We start from the raw sequence: 16,202 nt of genomic DNA, 5'->3' as shown, positions 1-16,202 counted from the left end.
AGCCTTGGACTCTGAAGACCCTCTTGCATTTTGATTTTTTAATGTGTTTTGGTTTTGATGGCTGAAAAGACAAATTCTTTTAAAAGGGTCTGCAACTGCTGTACCCAAAACAACACAGAGATGGGTCAGGTCAAGTCGATACTCTAATGACCAACGAGCCACTTTTGTTCTCTCATAACTAAATTCCAAACTGTCCTGCCGCTGTTCTGGGTGGAACTGAGGTCTGGAGACACGCGGGTGGATTGTGTTGAAGGAGTCTGAGACTGGCCAGGTTCTGAGGTGTATGCTCAGGACTCCGAGGCAGGCAGACACCACGGGGATCATGACAGCTACTGCTGCTGCTGCTGCGGCTTGCGCCCTGATTCTAAAAGGAAGCATGGAGAGAGATGTGGAAGCAGCGTGCAGCTAATTGAAGGTTTTGTTTAATTAGGCTCCGATTAAACGATGCTCTATTGCACACGCCGGTGGCTCAGCACCAGCTATCAAGCTGCTCTCTGTGTGGAAAATCGTGTTGAGCCTCCAGTCCCCAGCACACTGAGAAGACGGTAAAACAACCAAGGCCCACACTCTCGGGGGGATAGGAAGGGAGCAGGAGGGGGATGATGGAATCATCGAGGGGAACGTCCAAGCACCATTTCTCTCTCACCCCCAAACCAGCCAGGTTCCCTTCTGTGTTTACCTTAATGGCTTTTGCGGTCTCCAGTGACTGCTCAGGAGGGATTCCCACCTCCCTCTCCCTTAGCAGCTGCTGAATGAAATACGTAATATCTCTACCTGCAATTGGGATGTGTTTGATGCAGCTTCCAATTACATAACCTTCTGCCTGGAGAGGAAGAGGAGACAGGGCAGCCACGTCAGTCACCACAGCCCAGAGCCAGCTGGACCCAGGAGGTTCCCAGTCAAGCCTTCTCAGCCCCTACTCTGAGTACTGAACTAGCATGCAGTGGCTCCCACTCATGAGGTTTAGCACCTAAGGTCCTTTTAAATGACTGCATCTGCAGTTCCATTAATATTTAAAATTCTAAACAATGCCAATAACCTGAATCTCCATAAGCAACCAAAATGCTGTTTTCATTAGGAACACGGGGGAAATTGCTTAGGTTAGTTCATTTCTAGAAGATGATGCTGTCTGGGAGAACAGTCAACAATAACGTTTTCTTCTAACTAAACAGAAACAACTTGTCTACATGCTGTTAAACCAACTATAAATCTCCTCCTAATTCAAAGTTAGCAATGAGGCCTGTGATCCCAAAACAACCTGGATCCAAACCCTGGATCCACAGACTTCCAACCTTCATCCCTAGTGGAGCAAATACCCTGAGGGCATTTATGGTATAGATGAGATCAAACCTTGCCTGCTAGGTATGTGCTTTATGGCTGATCCTACATATTCAAGAAATGGTTCCATCCAGCACAGTGAAAACTGACTCAAAAAAACTAACCAACCAGAGCCATGTGCAGAACAGTGTAGCTCAGGAGCTGGATTCTCCGATGCTTTCCTTAGCTACTGAAGGCATACGTGGGAGGGGCCCAGGCGGAGTCCACAATGACTCTGCTATCACAAGCAGGGCTAATGCCAAGAGTCCACGTGTCCATCGCAGTGATGGGCCCAAAAGTCCCCTCACTGACCTTTTGTGGGCACCGACTTGCCACAGAAGCCACAAGCGGGCCACCCATCCAGTCTGTCTGCAAAGATACAGATGTGGGGACACATTCTAGCACTTCATGGCTTCTGTGCCACAAGGCCCAAGGGAAAGAGGGGGCGTGGAGGTGAGCGACTGCTCCACGCTGCAGGTGTGCACTTTTAGCACAGGCGCAGGTGGAGCCACTGATACGCCGCTGCAAGGACCACCTTCCCAAGGCTTCCTGGGCTTTTTGCCCACGTTCCTAACTTGTAGACAAAAGATAAGGCCTTTCTGTAAAGTACAAGTATTTGTAACATATTTTAAGATAGAGATAAAAGGTATGTACAAGTAATTAAAATAGTACTTCCTAACACATGGACTCTTCACAGTCACATTCTGAGCCACGGACACCACTTCCTAAACAAGCATTAAGTAAGTACCGCATGCAGCATGTCACACACCCAGCAGCAGAAAAGTCAGCACTATGCCACTTTAGGACCACACACCATGGCTTTAGGTAATTATTTTTCACAGACTATTTGGCCATAAGAGAAAAAAGTACCATTAAATTAATATGCAAGATATAACTTTAGTATTATTTATATGATCAGAACACAAACTAGACATAGGACATCCCAATTTAAGACATGAACATGTATATACAAATGTTTGCATCTTAATCAAAGCTCGAAAGGCTGTGCAGTTTAGAATATGGTTGTCTGAATGGGCTTATGGGTAATTTTATTTTCTTACTGTTTATTATTTTACCCAAATTTTCAGTAACAAATAAATTTTCATAAACGGGGGAAGAAACTAAACTAATCCACAGCGAAGAGTTACAAAACACCTCTCTCTGGATCTGGGTTGTGTGTGCGATGTTTTCTTTTCCTACCACACTGGGAGCTGAGTGACTCTGGACAAATGAACAAGTGATTCAAGAACAGGCTTCTGCCTCACCCTCCTCTACGGTGTGCAAGGAGAACCCAGTGCAAGCAGATCTGGGACCACACACCTGGGGTGAGTCCTGTTGCTCCTCAAGATACGGCATCAGAAAGAAGGCCAGGAGCCAGAGTGGCATCAGCTCTCCAGCAATCCCCACAGGAGCCAGAGCCTGAGACCACTCTAAAGGAACTCCAGTCTGGCTCACACTTGGAAGGGAGAGGGGGCCACTCCTCCATGGAGAGGACACATGAGCAGGGGTACAAGGGTGAGAGAGCCTTGGATGTTCCTTCCTGACCATTAAGACTTTCACAACTTTAGCCTTTCGGCAGACACAAACAGCAGAATGTCGTTCCTTCGGTAACTGAGATGAAATCATGATTATCATTTCTCAATTAAAGGAAATGCACTTGTTTTGCCTGGCTTTGGCTTAGTTGTGCTTTGGTTTGTTTCTAGTTTGTTTTTGTGTGTATGTGAGTGTGGATGCACATGTACATGCAGCTGCTTATGGAGGCAGGCGTCAAATTCTATGGAGTTGGTTGAGACAAGGTCTCATGTATCCAGGCTGGACTTAAACCCAGTATACATCCAAGAATAACCTTTAGCTTCTGAACCTCTTGTGTTCACCTCCCAAATGCTGGAATTATAAGGCATATGTTGTGAAATATTCCTTTACACTGTGTGAAGAGATGTCACTGTGATTGGCTTAATAAAAAGCTAAATGGCCAATAGCTAGGCATGATTTTCGGGGGAAGAGAGAATGCTGGGAAGGAGAAGGGTGGAGAAGACAGACACGGAACAAGTCAAACACACATAATGGGGTAGAGGTAAAAGCTATGTGACAAAACATAGATGAATAAAAATATGGGTTAATTTAAGTTATATGAGTTAGTTAGGAACAAGCCTAAGCTATGAGATGAGCCTTCATAATTAATAAGTCTCCATGTCATTTTTTGTGAGCTGGCAGCCCAAAAAGAAAAATCTACCTATAGGCATATGCCACCCCACTCAGCTTGAAATTTTTTAATATACTAATTTGTATTTTAAAAATTGATTTAGGGGCTGGACAGTTGTTTGGCTCGAACTATTTAGGGGGCACCCAGGCAGGGGGATCAGGATCTGTCCCTGGTCTATGGGCAGGCTTCTGGGAATCCAGTGCCTGCAGTGTGACACCTTGCACAGCCTTTGTGCAGTGAGAAGGAGCTTGGACCTAGGCTCAGTGTGCTGGGCTCTGCTGACTCCCCATGAGAGACCTCGATTTGGGGGATATGGGGATGCGGGTGGCTTGGGAAAGAGGGCTGGGGGGGGGCGGGATCTGTGGATGGTATGTGGAGTAGAAAATTTCTTAATAAAGAAAAAAAAGAAAGAAAAAAATAGATTAAGGGCTGGAGAAATGGCTCCATGGTTAAGATCATGGACTGCTCTTGCAGTGGACTGACGTTCTGTTCCTAGCACTGACATCCGACAGCTTAAAACCACCCATAACTCCAGCTCCAGAGGTTCCAATGCCTCTGGCCTCTGGGGCTACCTGCATTCACATACACAAACCCATACAGAAACATATAATATAATTAAATTAACCTTTTTTAAAAATTTTTCAAACCTTGAACTTGAGGGCTGGTAAGATGGCTTAGCAGATAAAGGTGCTTGATCTGAGTTGATCCCTGATGGTAGAATGAATGAACTGATTCCCACAGGTCGCCCTCTGACTACTCCATATGACCATGGCATGCACTCCCATGCAAGCACGCGCGCGCGCACACACGCACACACACACACACACACACACACACACACACACACACACACAATTTTTCAAAAGCAAAAATCTTCAAACTTAAACAAAGCTCTATATATGTATATACGTGTGTTTGTAACTGCAGTTAACACTGTACTATGGTTACCGAGGAAACCTGAAGCAGGGTGAGCTGGCATGACTGACTTTCCACTGACACTAGTTGATTTTCAGAAGAATCATTTTGAAATAACTCCTTGGACCAGAAGAAAGAGACCAAAGCCTCCTGAAGTTGGAGTTAGAAGTCATTTCTTTAGGATATTGTAAGGACTTCTGCCCGTTGAAACGTCAGCTTTCCTTCCTAGCTCTTAAATACATGCAGAGGAAAGAGCAAGTTCGCCAAGGCCCCAGCTGAGCGAAGCCTCTCACTGGGCATGCCCTGACCCTCAACTCTGGTACCCACAATCACGTCTAGCTGTAGTGGTTCGAATGATGAGTCAGGACACTGATTGACACCTGTGGGAATACAACAGAAGCCTTTTGCTACCCCCTCCCCCAAAAATTGACTATAGAATTTGTTCCATGGTTTCCAAACCGCCAAAGGCACAAACATGGCATTCTTTTGAACTCTTTTTCACCTTCCTAGGCTTCCTAAATTCCCATTGCCAAAACCAGGTATGGTGGCATACACTTTTTTTTTTTTTTTTTTTTTTTTTTTGAGCTGAGGACTGAACCCAGGGCCTTGTGCTTGCTAGGCAAGCACTCTACCACTGAGCTAAATCCCCAACCCGGCATACACTTTTTAAATCCCAGCCCTTGAGAGCAAAGGCAAATGAATCTCTGTGAGTTCAAAGCCAGCCTGATCTACACAGCGAGTTCCAGGCCAGCCAGGGAGACCCTGTCTTAGGAAAAAGAGAGGGAGGGAGGAAGGGAGGAAGGAAGGGAAGAAGGATCCCATTGCCGTTTCTAAGAACATCACCTAAAAGATGGTATTTTAGTTAGGGGGGTTGAGTTTTATTCTGCCTTCTTCAATTCTTCCCTTACCTCAGGACAGGTGTTAAGCCTCAGAGACTAAAATAGGAAGCCTGTGCTTACCACTGGGATAACGTGGGTGACGCCATCTCCACTGTCTATGACTATCCCTGTCAGTGTGCGCTCACCAACTTGCCGGGATGTCCACGAGGCTGCCAGAGCCAGCACCGCCTGGAGAGACACAGAACATCTTCTGAAGAGACAGCATGCAGAGCAGCAGCCAGGGCTCGGCTGGCCTCAGGTGCTGCAGTGAACTCTTCTTTAATAAGTCTAGAAACTTCCCTCTCCGTACCCCACATCTCCCAATTCTCATTTGGCAGACGGGCATGCCAGTTTTCCTTTCAAATGAAGGAGTCGGGTTTTCAACAGAAACATAAAGTTTTACAAACCAAAACCAGTGAAATAGAATTCCACTGCTAAATCACAAGATTTAACTTCTAATCTACAGGTGTTCCAAGTGCAGCCACAAACATGGAGGGTTTGTTTGTCTGGGAGCTTGCTTGTGGCTTGAGGTGGAGTCTCCTCATGAAGCCAAGGATGGCCCTGAACTCATGACCCTCCCGGAGTACTAGGAATTCAGATGTGCAGCACCATTTACAGTTTCTACCATACTTGGGATCAAACCCGGTGTTTTGTGCTGGGCAAGCAAATGAGTTACATCCCCAGCCTACATGGAGCTCTTCTCTAACAGAAGATGAGGCCATCCACCCAGAAACTTCGATGTGCTGGGTACAAGACAGTGGCTCTGAGCCAGAGGCAGCTCTGCTCTTCACAGAACGTTTGGCCCCTCCTGTCATTGCGCACTGTCAACAATTATCATCAGAGAGGAGCTGGGCCTGCTGCTGCTCCACACTCTGCCATGAACAGGACACCTGGCAGCAAGGAACTGTCCGGCCAGGCCGAGATGGAACACAGGAATTTACACTTGTAAAAGGCATCTTGAGAACCATTGTCCTGTGGGACATGGTGGCCCGTGCCTTTCATCGCAGCATTCAAGAGGTTGGGACAGGAGGATCACCCTGAGTTTAAAGGCCAGAGTAGGCTAAGGAGTAAGATCCTATATAAATAATAATAACAACAACAACAACAACAACAATAATAACAACAACAATAATAGTAACAATAACAATAAATTCAGTGTTTCTAAGCACCTCTCTGTTCTATAAACTATATTTGTCTTGGGAGAGAGCACTGTGTTAACAGGCACTATGATTCATCATGGGGACACAACAGCACCTGCAAAATGCATTTCTCCATGGAACTCTTCTTTCTTAGACGGAAGTAATATTATGCAGGAAATTTTGAAGAAAGACTCATCTCAGTTACTCCTCAAAACTCCAACCAAGACAGGGTTTCTCTGTGTAGCTTTGCACCTTTCCTGGAACTCACGTGGTAGCCCAGGCGGGCCTCGAACTCACAGAGATCCGCCTAGCTCTGCCTCCAGAGTGCTGGGATTAAAGGCGTGCACCATCACCGCCCAGCCAACTTCCTTTTTATAACTACCAAAGCAACAATAAAACTCTAAGCCAAGGGGAAAAAAAAAAAAAAAAAAAAGCTTCAAGATGAGTTCTGGAAGCTCCTGGGAGCTCAGGGCCTCTCAGAACAAGAGTTCATGGACCTAATGGAGCCTAATCATGGGGCTCTCCCAAGGCATTTACTTTGTTCTGGTTTTTGTTTGCTCTGTCTCTGAGACAGGGTCTCACTTTGTAACCCAAACTTGCCCTCAGCACACATATTATAGCCCAGGGTGACCTAGATCCTCCTGCCTCATCCTCCCAAGAGGTGGGATCATGGCTTGAGCTTAGTTTGTTTTCCATAGATGTTATGCTGTCTGTTCATTTCATTTTTGGTTGTTGTTTTTGTATGTTTGTTTTTTTGCTGTTTCTTATACTTACAGTGACCCAAAGTAACTGTAAGAAGCTAAAAAAAAAAAAAGACAGAAACACATCTATACCTCTAACTTGACACCCAAATAAAAACACATAGGACTCTGCATAGGAAAACTATTGAGCAAGACCAACTTTATATCAGTGGTAGTTATATAAAAATAAATTACAGACAAGTTTCTTTATGGTGATTTGATTCAAACCCGAATAGCTTGGTGACAGGGTACACACCAAGAGAGAGAAAAGAGGAATGTCTAGCCCAGTCTGCACACAAAGGGCCTTGGGATTCCTGCTTCTTGTACTGTCAGAATCACAGGACAATGCTGTTTTTACCTGTACTGCAATGTAGAGTCCTGGTACATTAAATGATTCAAACATGATTTCTGCAAGGTACTCTCTGTTTTCTGGTGTGTTCAGTGGAGGTTCTGTCTGTAAGAAAACATTAGATTTAATATTCTCTCTAATTTCATGTAACTACATCAGAATTATAAAAGGGCTAGACTAAAGGCATGCTGACCAGGGTATTATAGAACTCCCTCGTTGTAAAGATGGGGTTCACTAAAGGTGACTAGTTAAAGGATTCTTACTGAAGGTCTTAAAAGCTTTGACAAGGCAGAGTGAAGACTCTATGGGGCTTCTGCTCTCAGGACTCACTTAAAATTCAAAGTTTAACAAGTCCCAGAAAAAGAGGAGCTCATTCACTGCCTAAATTACACCTAATATCCCTGAAACTGGGAACTGTGATGCAGGACGCCAAAGGCCATGGAATACAGCCAAGAGTGAAGACGCATGATGATATTCCCAGCACCTAGACCAGAGACAGATGAGTTCTCCAAAGAACAGGCAAAGGGCATGCTTCAAGTAACAGAAGCTTCCTCCCACCTGGCACTCCCAGTGGCAGTGGCAGGCTCAGCCCATCACACTCCAGGATGACCGCCATGTCCCCCAAGCACTGACCTCCTGGGCCTACCAAGCCCACAATCACACATGCAACAAAAGCAAATGATAACAGCCAATATTACAGAAAAATGCTAAAATAAAGAGAAAGAGAAAAGTAATCAAAACACAAATGGAGACAAAAACAGGAAAACCATATACAGGAGAAGCATCCTAAGATGCCCCAAACCTGAAACTCAACACCAACCTGACATCACAGTGATCTTATCTGACAGGTGTCAGTCAACACACAGGTACACTAAAAACACTGCATAAAATTACCCTCTGGCTATGTGTACAGAACTTTATGAAACATAAATAGAGTTAGCACTGGACATTAGTCCTAACCCCATGATATCTCATTATGTATGTTTAAGTACTCCAAACTCCAAATTCTGAAAGCTTCTGGTTGTATGCATTTTGAGTAAGGGATACTGAATGTACACCTAGAATAATATAAAAGCAAAGCAGATTAAAATCCTGAAAGATTGTCAACAAGTCAAACCCTTTTTAAAACAGTAAGTATTATCAAATAGGATAAAAACCATCAGACAACAGAAAATTAAAACAAGGTGCTATATTTTTCCCAAACAACAAAGATCTACATCTTATATTTACATAGAACTACAAAAATAAATGAAAATGTTCTGAACCTTTGGCAAAAAGTCCACATTACCTTTTATTATGGACTGAATTGTGATTTCCCCAAAAATTCATGCATTAAAATCTTAACCCACAAATTTCCCCTCCCTATTCCTCTCTTCCTCTCTCTCTGGCTGTCTGCCTCTCTCCTTCTCTCTTGTAGAATATTCCCTTACACTGTGTGAATATATGGTATGGTGATTGGTTTAGTAAAAAGTTAAACAGCCAATAGCTAAGCATGATTTTGGGGGCAGAGAGAATGCTGGGAAGAAGGGGAGAGATGCCAGGAGTCGCTAGCTGGATGCAGAATGAGTTGGACACACAAGATGGAATAGAGGCAAAAGCCACATAGTAGGATGTAAATTAAAAGATATGAGTTAATTTAAGTTATAAGAACTAGTTAGAAACAAGCCTGAGCTATCAGCTGAGCTTTTATAATTAATAAAAAGTCTCTACATCATTATTGGGGAAACAACAGTACCAATGAAAAGATCCAGTTACACCTCTCTTCTTCCTTATGTGCATTAGCACAGAGAAAATGCCAAGAATGTAGCCATCCAAAGGCCAGGAAGAGGGCTCTGGCCAGGAAACATCCCAGATGCGCCTCCCTAATCTTGAACTTGTAGCCTCCAGAATTATGAAAAAATAAGCCTCTCTTGTTTAAGCCACTTTGTCTGAGGCATTCTGTCAAGACAGCAGAGCACGCCACTAACACTTCAAGCAGGGAATAAAGCCTGTAGCTTCAGAATGGCTACTTTAACTCTATGGCACACAGGGCCATTCTTAAGAGTCTCTGTGGCAGGAGGGACAACCCAATAATTTGGTATCTGGACACGATGTCAATCCAGCATTTTGTAAAACCAAAATATCTTTAACTGTGTATAAACTCAGAAAATCTATATTAATGAGAAGGCCTTTTATATACTGCTCAGGGTGAGGTAAGGTGTTACACTGTACACAATCACAGCACTATTACTGGTCTAGACCCCAAAATTAAATCCTAATTATTTTTAAATAAAGAATGCTCAGACAAAGCTCCGCCCCAAGCATTAGCTTTCACAGTATCAGAAGATACTATGCAAGCTGCCAAAGGAGGTTAGCAATTAATAGCCCTACCCAACTGTGATGCCTATGAACCACAACAATGACCAGTCCTGCAAGACAGTGCTAGAGAGTGTCACTCAGACTTCTTGGTAACCAACAGCTCTCTAATTGGACCTAAGTCCTTCTCAACAGCGAGGTACTGAAAACCTAGCCAACTACCTGGGGCTATTGAGGTCACAGATCTTAGAGGAAAACCTACTAACACCACTCTACTGAAACAGCAGAACTCCCACTGCATTCTAAAACCTTAGCCTTATACCCATAGGTAGGTGTCGCTCTCCTCCCTCATCAGAAGCTTGTCTTTGCAGGAGATGGAGACCATCACAGAAAACCACAACTGGTCAAAATACAAAGATGAACAGATCAAGAGGGCCCAGCCCCAACAAATGCACCTAGAACACAACTCCTGCACCTAAGGCTCAGGGAACATCGAAGAAGAGAGAATAGAAAGAGTATAAGAGCCAGGGGAGCAGGAAGTCTGCTTTGAGATCGTGTCTCTTAGAAATGACACTGTGAACTTCACCCACGATACTGCAACAATACGGCTGCCTGACCAAGATCCATACAACAACACTAATACACATGCCAAGGTGCAAGAGGGAACGCTCATGAGGCCCTACCCTTAGACAAGTGCCTAAGCACTGCTGAGAGAGAAAGAACTAGACTTTCCCAGGGGTGAGCCCCCTACCTGGCTATACAATACCAAGTGGTCAGCCCTGAAATCATGTACATACAAGCAACACTGAATGGACTCAACAAGTTATAGTTATACATTTATGTGTTTATATATGCAATAATACTAACAGTGGACAAAGAAGTAATGAATTTGAAAGAGCGAGTGAGGGGCACACTGGAGGAGTTGGAGCAAGAGAACACTGTTGTTTTAACCTCTGCACAGTAGCTGCGCCTTAGTCTACTGCTGTCTCAGCCAGCAATCCCAGCTCTGCAGGTACCAGCCTGCTTCTCTAGCAGGAACCTAGCCGCTCAGGCCTGAGCCTGGTGAGAATTCTGCTCCCACAGGCACTGGCCCCATTGCTGCCACTAAAGGAAGCTCTAACTAAATCTCTAGCATTCTAATTATGAATAAAACTCAAGATTCAAAGGCTGGGGTGAAAACCTAAGAGCTCAGAGAGGCTGAGTAGCAACTACCTAACACTTTCTCCTTGCTGGTGTCCACGGAAGACCCATGCTTCCGCTCCACAAACCAGAAAAAGCTGAGATGCTCCAACCCCATCCAATGACTTCCTGCGACTATCTCTCCAGGATGTCCTCTGAGGCTCTATGATTACTTTCTGTCAACTAGCTGCTAACACAGCCTCCTAAGCCAAGGTTAATTTTATTTAATGAATGCAAATGCAAACTCAGAGTTCACAGTGTGACCAAATATCCCCAAACAGAACACAGGGGAGGGGAGATGTGCATGGTGGTACACACCATTTATCCCAGCACTCAGAAGGCAGAGGCAGGCAGATCTCTGTGAGTTTGAGGACAGCCTGGTCTACAGAGTGAGTTCCAAGACAGGTTCCAAAGTCACACAGAGAAACCCTGTTGGGGAGGTGGGGGATGCTCTAGGATAACACGGTACATAGAGTTATACATGGTGGCACACACCTTTTATCCCAGCACTCAGGAGGCAGTGGCAGACAGATCTATGAGTTCAAAGCCAGGCTGGTCTGCATAGGGAGTTGGAGGGCTACATAGTGAGACAACAACAGCCAAAGAAAAAACCTGTATACCTTTACCCACAAAGATCACACTGCTCCTTAGAAATCAGAAGCACAAGGCAATGTCTGAAAACAGAACAAGTACAAACAGGAGCCAGCAGCTGGCTGTATGACCACACAGCTGCTACGAGGATGACTGTGGAAACTGGTGGTTTCAATGAGAAATGTCTCCCATGGGCTCCTGAATTTGAACATAGACCCTGTAGGTGAAGCTTCCGGAGGGTTTAGGAGATGCAGCCTTACTGAAGGAAGTATGTCACGGGGAGTGGGCCTTGAGATTTGATAGCCTCACCCACTTCCTGTCCACTCTCTCTGCTTCATGTCTGAAGTTGAAGATGTGACCTCTCAGCTTCCTGGACCTGTCACCATGCCTGGCACCTGCTGCCATGCTCCCGGTCATGATAGACTGACTCTCCTCTCTCTGGAACCACGAGCCAAAGGGAAACTCTTCCTTAAGTTGCCTTCGGTCACAGTGTTTTATCACAGCAACAGAAAAATAACTAATACAGAAACTGCAAACAAGAATGGAGCCGGGGCCACCGTGATGACCCAGTGCATGAAGGAAGGTACTTGCCACCAAGCCTGACGACCTGAGCTCAATCCTCAGGGCCGACGTGGAAGAGAGAACTGACCCCTAAAGAGAGATAAGGCTAATAGTTATAGTAGTTTATATATGTGTAACATATATAGAATATATTATATTATTATATAATATATAATGTGTAATAATTATTATAATATATACAATTATTATTAATTATAATATAATTATTTTAATTATATTAACCAAGGCAGATCTTAAAAGGTGCTCTGACCTCTCCTTCAGGTGTATTTTTAAACTCAGACTGTCAAGTGTGGCTACTGTGTTTTACAGGCCTCTGTATTTCCTCTCCTGAACACACACAGTGGTTATATTAAATTAACAGAGCCAGGTAGCTGACAGCGTATGAGTTACTTTGTCTGTGGCCAGAACACATCTCAGATTCCACCCGCCTGGGTTGGTTGGCACTTTTCCTGTTCTAGCTTATCACTGACTACCTGTGGATGGGGTTTTAGGCCAGGCACCATGCCCAGCTGCTTCCTTCTGCCTGAGTCAGCCCACTGTGCCAGGCCCTCTCCTCTGCCTCCACTGACGGGGCATCTAATCTGAGGCCTGTGGAGTAAGTGCAGATACATGTCAAGGACATTTTGACTGGGAAATTAAAAAAAAGAAAACAGAAAGCCACACAGATTTTCTTTCTGTCTCTGTTTTCTCCTCCTCCTCCTTTTTCTCCATGTCCCACCCCCTCACACACCCTTTCCTGGTGTAGGTGGCATATCTATAAACTGGTAAAATCAAATCACTTGCCGGGAAGAAGTAGGAGGTAATGTTTTATGTGAACCTAGAAACATCCATTTGCAGACCACCAGCAGTGAGACACCATGGCGGCCTTGAAGAGCTGACTAAAGTCGTGCAAGGAGAGAGCCAGTGAATGAGGAGTGAAGACGGGCAGCCGGGGCCGTGGTGTGGTAGGAAGAGGTGGAGCTATGTGACTGGGCTGAGTGATTTTGAGAGTGGAGAGGCCAGGCATTGACTGCGTGTGTGTGTGTGTGTGTGTGTGTGTGTGTGTGTGTGTGTGAGAGAGAGAGAGACATATGTTCTCTTACTGTTCTGAAACTTACCAAGTAGCCCAGGCTTGGCCGTCAAGCTCAAGCTCTGGGGATCCACCTGTCTCCTTGTTGCCAGTTCTGGGATTATAGGCATGTGCCACCTTTCCCAGCTTCTTCTTTTCTTCTCTTGAATTAGGTTTTTGGTTAGCAAATGTGAAATGTATTTCTCTGTGACAGTTTCATACATCGATGCCATGCTCTGGAATTCCCTGGATTGTTAATAGTCTTGGTTAGGGTTTCTATTACTGTGAGAAACGCCAGGCAAAAAGCAGGTTGGGGAGGAAAGGGTTTATTTTGTTTACACTTATGTCTCACTCTTCCTCACTGAAGGAAGTCAGGATGGGAACTCAAACATGGCAGGAACCTGGAGTCAGGAGCCGATGCAGAGGCCATGGAGGGTTGTTGCTTACTGGCTTGCTCGGCCTGTTTTCTTATAGAACTCAGAACCACAGTGGTCTGGGCCCTCCCTCATCAGTCACTAACTAAGGAAATATAGCTGGATCTTATGGAGACAGTTTTTCAATTGGATTTCCCTCCTTTCAGATAACCTAGCTTGTGTCAAGTTGACACAAAACCACCCATCATATTAATGGTGTTCAGACATGTTCTCCCCAGTTCACTGGCCACTAGCCTGCACAGAGATGGGCTACATGAGCTTGCTCAGTCTGTGCTGGTCCACCTGCCTCCGAGCTTCAGGTGTGTTGTGGTCTCTTCTTCCTGCTCTCTTTTCATTGATTATTTATGTTTTAAAAATAGTTTCTTGGGTAGTCCAGATGGCTCCGTAGGTAAAAGTGCATTCTGTGCAAGCTTGGTGGCCGGAGTTTAATCACCAGAACCCACAGTGAAAGGAGAAAGCTGATCCCCGAAAGTTATCCTCTGACCTCCTCTGGTGCGTGTGACACTTGTGTACCTGTGCTCATGTGCACACACATAGCAATAATAAAACATTTCTCTACTACATTTATGGAGGGGTTTAAAGGTGGAACTAATTCTAGGAATGTGCGTTCAGGTTTTTTTTTTTTTTTTTTGGTTTTTTCGAGACAAGGTTTCTCTGTGTAGCTTTGTGCCTTTCCTGGAACTCACTTGGTAGCCCAGGCTGGCCTCGAACTCACAGTGATCCTCCTGCCTCTGCCTCCCAAGTGCTGGGATTCAAGGCGTGCGCCACCACCACCTGGTTGAATTCAGTCTTTTATCTCATAGAGAGATATAGGTTATTTTTGATGATACTCATTCATTATTCATTTTGAATAAGTACCAGGTGATAATCTTACTACTGCTATGAATTATAATGTTCATGGAGTTTGCTTTTATGTGATATTCTAATCATATGCTTCAATATTAAGATAATAAGAAAACTTTGATCTGCCAGGCAGTGGTGGCGCACACCTGTAATCCCAGCACTCGGGAGGCAGAGCCAGGCGGATCTCTCTGAATTTGAGGCCAGCCTGGTCTCCAAAGAGAGTTCCAGGAAAGGCGCAAAGCTACACAGAGAAACCCTGTCTCGAAAAACCAAACCAAACCAAACCAAACAACAACAACAAAAACTGATCTTGTGTAATTGTTTGGGGATGTTTTATTTAAGTGTGTCTTCCAAAGGAATACTTCCTGTGCCTTTGGTGATGGACACAGAAGAAGTAGAAGACCAAGGAGGAAACAGGTTATGAGGACAGAGCCTTAAGAATACGGACTTTGAGCTGGGCGGTAGTGGCACACACCTTTAATCCCAGCACTTGGAGGCGGAGGCAGGTGATCTCTAAATTCAAGGTTAGCGTGGTCTACAGAGTGAGTTCCAGAACAACCAGGGCTACACAGAAAAATCCTGTCTTAAAAAGCAAACAAACAAAACAAACAGACACACAAAAAGAATACTTTGATGCCAGGACCAGAGAACGGGACTACATAACAAATATTTCCTGACGTTGAAGTAGAAAGTTTAATTCTTCAAAGATGGTGAATTGTGATTGGTAGCCAGTGATAGGAGTCTAAAAATAGTAGTTCAAACAAGTTAGGGGTTTTAATTTCTTTGATGAAATCAGCTTATGGCAGGCAGTTGGTGCTGGGCATGGCAGCTGTCTAGTGTCATGAGGGATTTCTCTTCCCTAGTGTATTTGACATTCGGCTTCCCTGTAAGGATGTTGACTATTCCGAGGTAGGTTACTGCAGCTTCAGTCACTCCCTTATTCTAAAGGAGAGGGAAGGGGAGGGGCAAAGAGGCTCTACTGTTTGGTATCAGCTTTTTCATCTCATTGGCCAGAGTTCACCTACTCAGCTTACCCATTCTTTGTCCACAAAGAAGTCTGGGATATGCTCTTTGTCTGGACAACAGGATATGCCTGTTGCCATTTCCAGTAGCCGTCCATAGCTAATCAGCAATGACCACACCGTGCTAATGAAGTACAGCTCGTAGTACCTGCCAGAGTGAAGTGATTCACAGGTCTGAAGATGGCAGCTCCAACAGAGCCCAGCTGCTTTCACGCCTTCTGCGGCATTCTGTCCATCTTGAATGTCAGACATCAGGGACCCGTGGGCCAGGAGTGCCATGGTCGTGCTGTGTCTGCTCCAGCTCTGATGGGGTTTATTTCTGCTCAGCGCTTGGTCTGTGGCTGAGGGGGTTGCATTGCTATGTGAGGGGGTGCGTAGGTCCTGGTCTAGAGTCTAACTCAGGTGTGTAAGCTTCTTCCCTGTAACAGTAGAGACGAAGGGAGGAATCAGAATGTTTGGAAAAGATGTCTGTGCCTTTCTCAGTCCCATTACATTAACGTAGAGATGGTTAACATTTAGTCGTTTTTCATTTTTAACCCATGTTTTTATATTTTATAGAGATCATTATACTCCATCTTGTTTATGTATTTATTTTTGCGTTTGTGTGTGAGCACTGTGTGTGAGCACTGTATGTGCGCTCATGTGGAGGTCAGAAGACAACTTGAAG

At 44.7% G+C, this 16,202-nt stretch overlaps 1 protein-coding gene across 3 annotated transcripts in view; it reads right to left on the bottom strand.

The window, feature by feature from the left end:
* The window catches only part of Actr3b (actin related protein 3B), an 84,235-nt gene that overhangs the window by 26,083 nt on the left and 41,950 nt on the right, over positions 1 to 16,202 (bottom strand). For all 3 annotated transcript variants that reach the window (XM_036180909.1, XM_036180908.1, XM_036180907.1), the window contains 3 exons: positions 7,551 to 7,646; positions 5,395 to 5,502; positions 680 to 823 (listed from right to left, as the gene is read on the bottom strand). In XM_036180909.1, coding sequence (XP_036036802.1) covers positions 680 to 823; positions 5,395 to 5,502; positions 7,551 to 7,595 — 297 coding nt within the window. In that variant the 5' untranslated portion in view covers positions 7,596 to 7,646. The remainder of the gene's footprint in view (positions 1 to 679; positions 824 to 5,394; positions 5,503 to 7,550; positions 7,647 to 16,202) is intronic.

This window comes from Onychomys torridus, chromosome 3 (genome assembly GCF_903995425.1).
Source record: "Onychomys torridus chromosome 3, mOncTor1.1, whole genome shotgun sequence".
NCBI lineage: Eukaryota > Metazoa > Chordata > Mammalia > Rodentia > Cricetidae > Onychomys > Onychomys torridus.
Note: the sequence above shows the minus strand (reverse complement) of the source record. Positions and strands in the feature narration are given on the sequence as shown.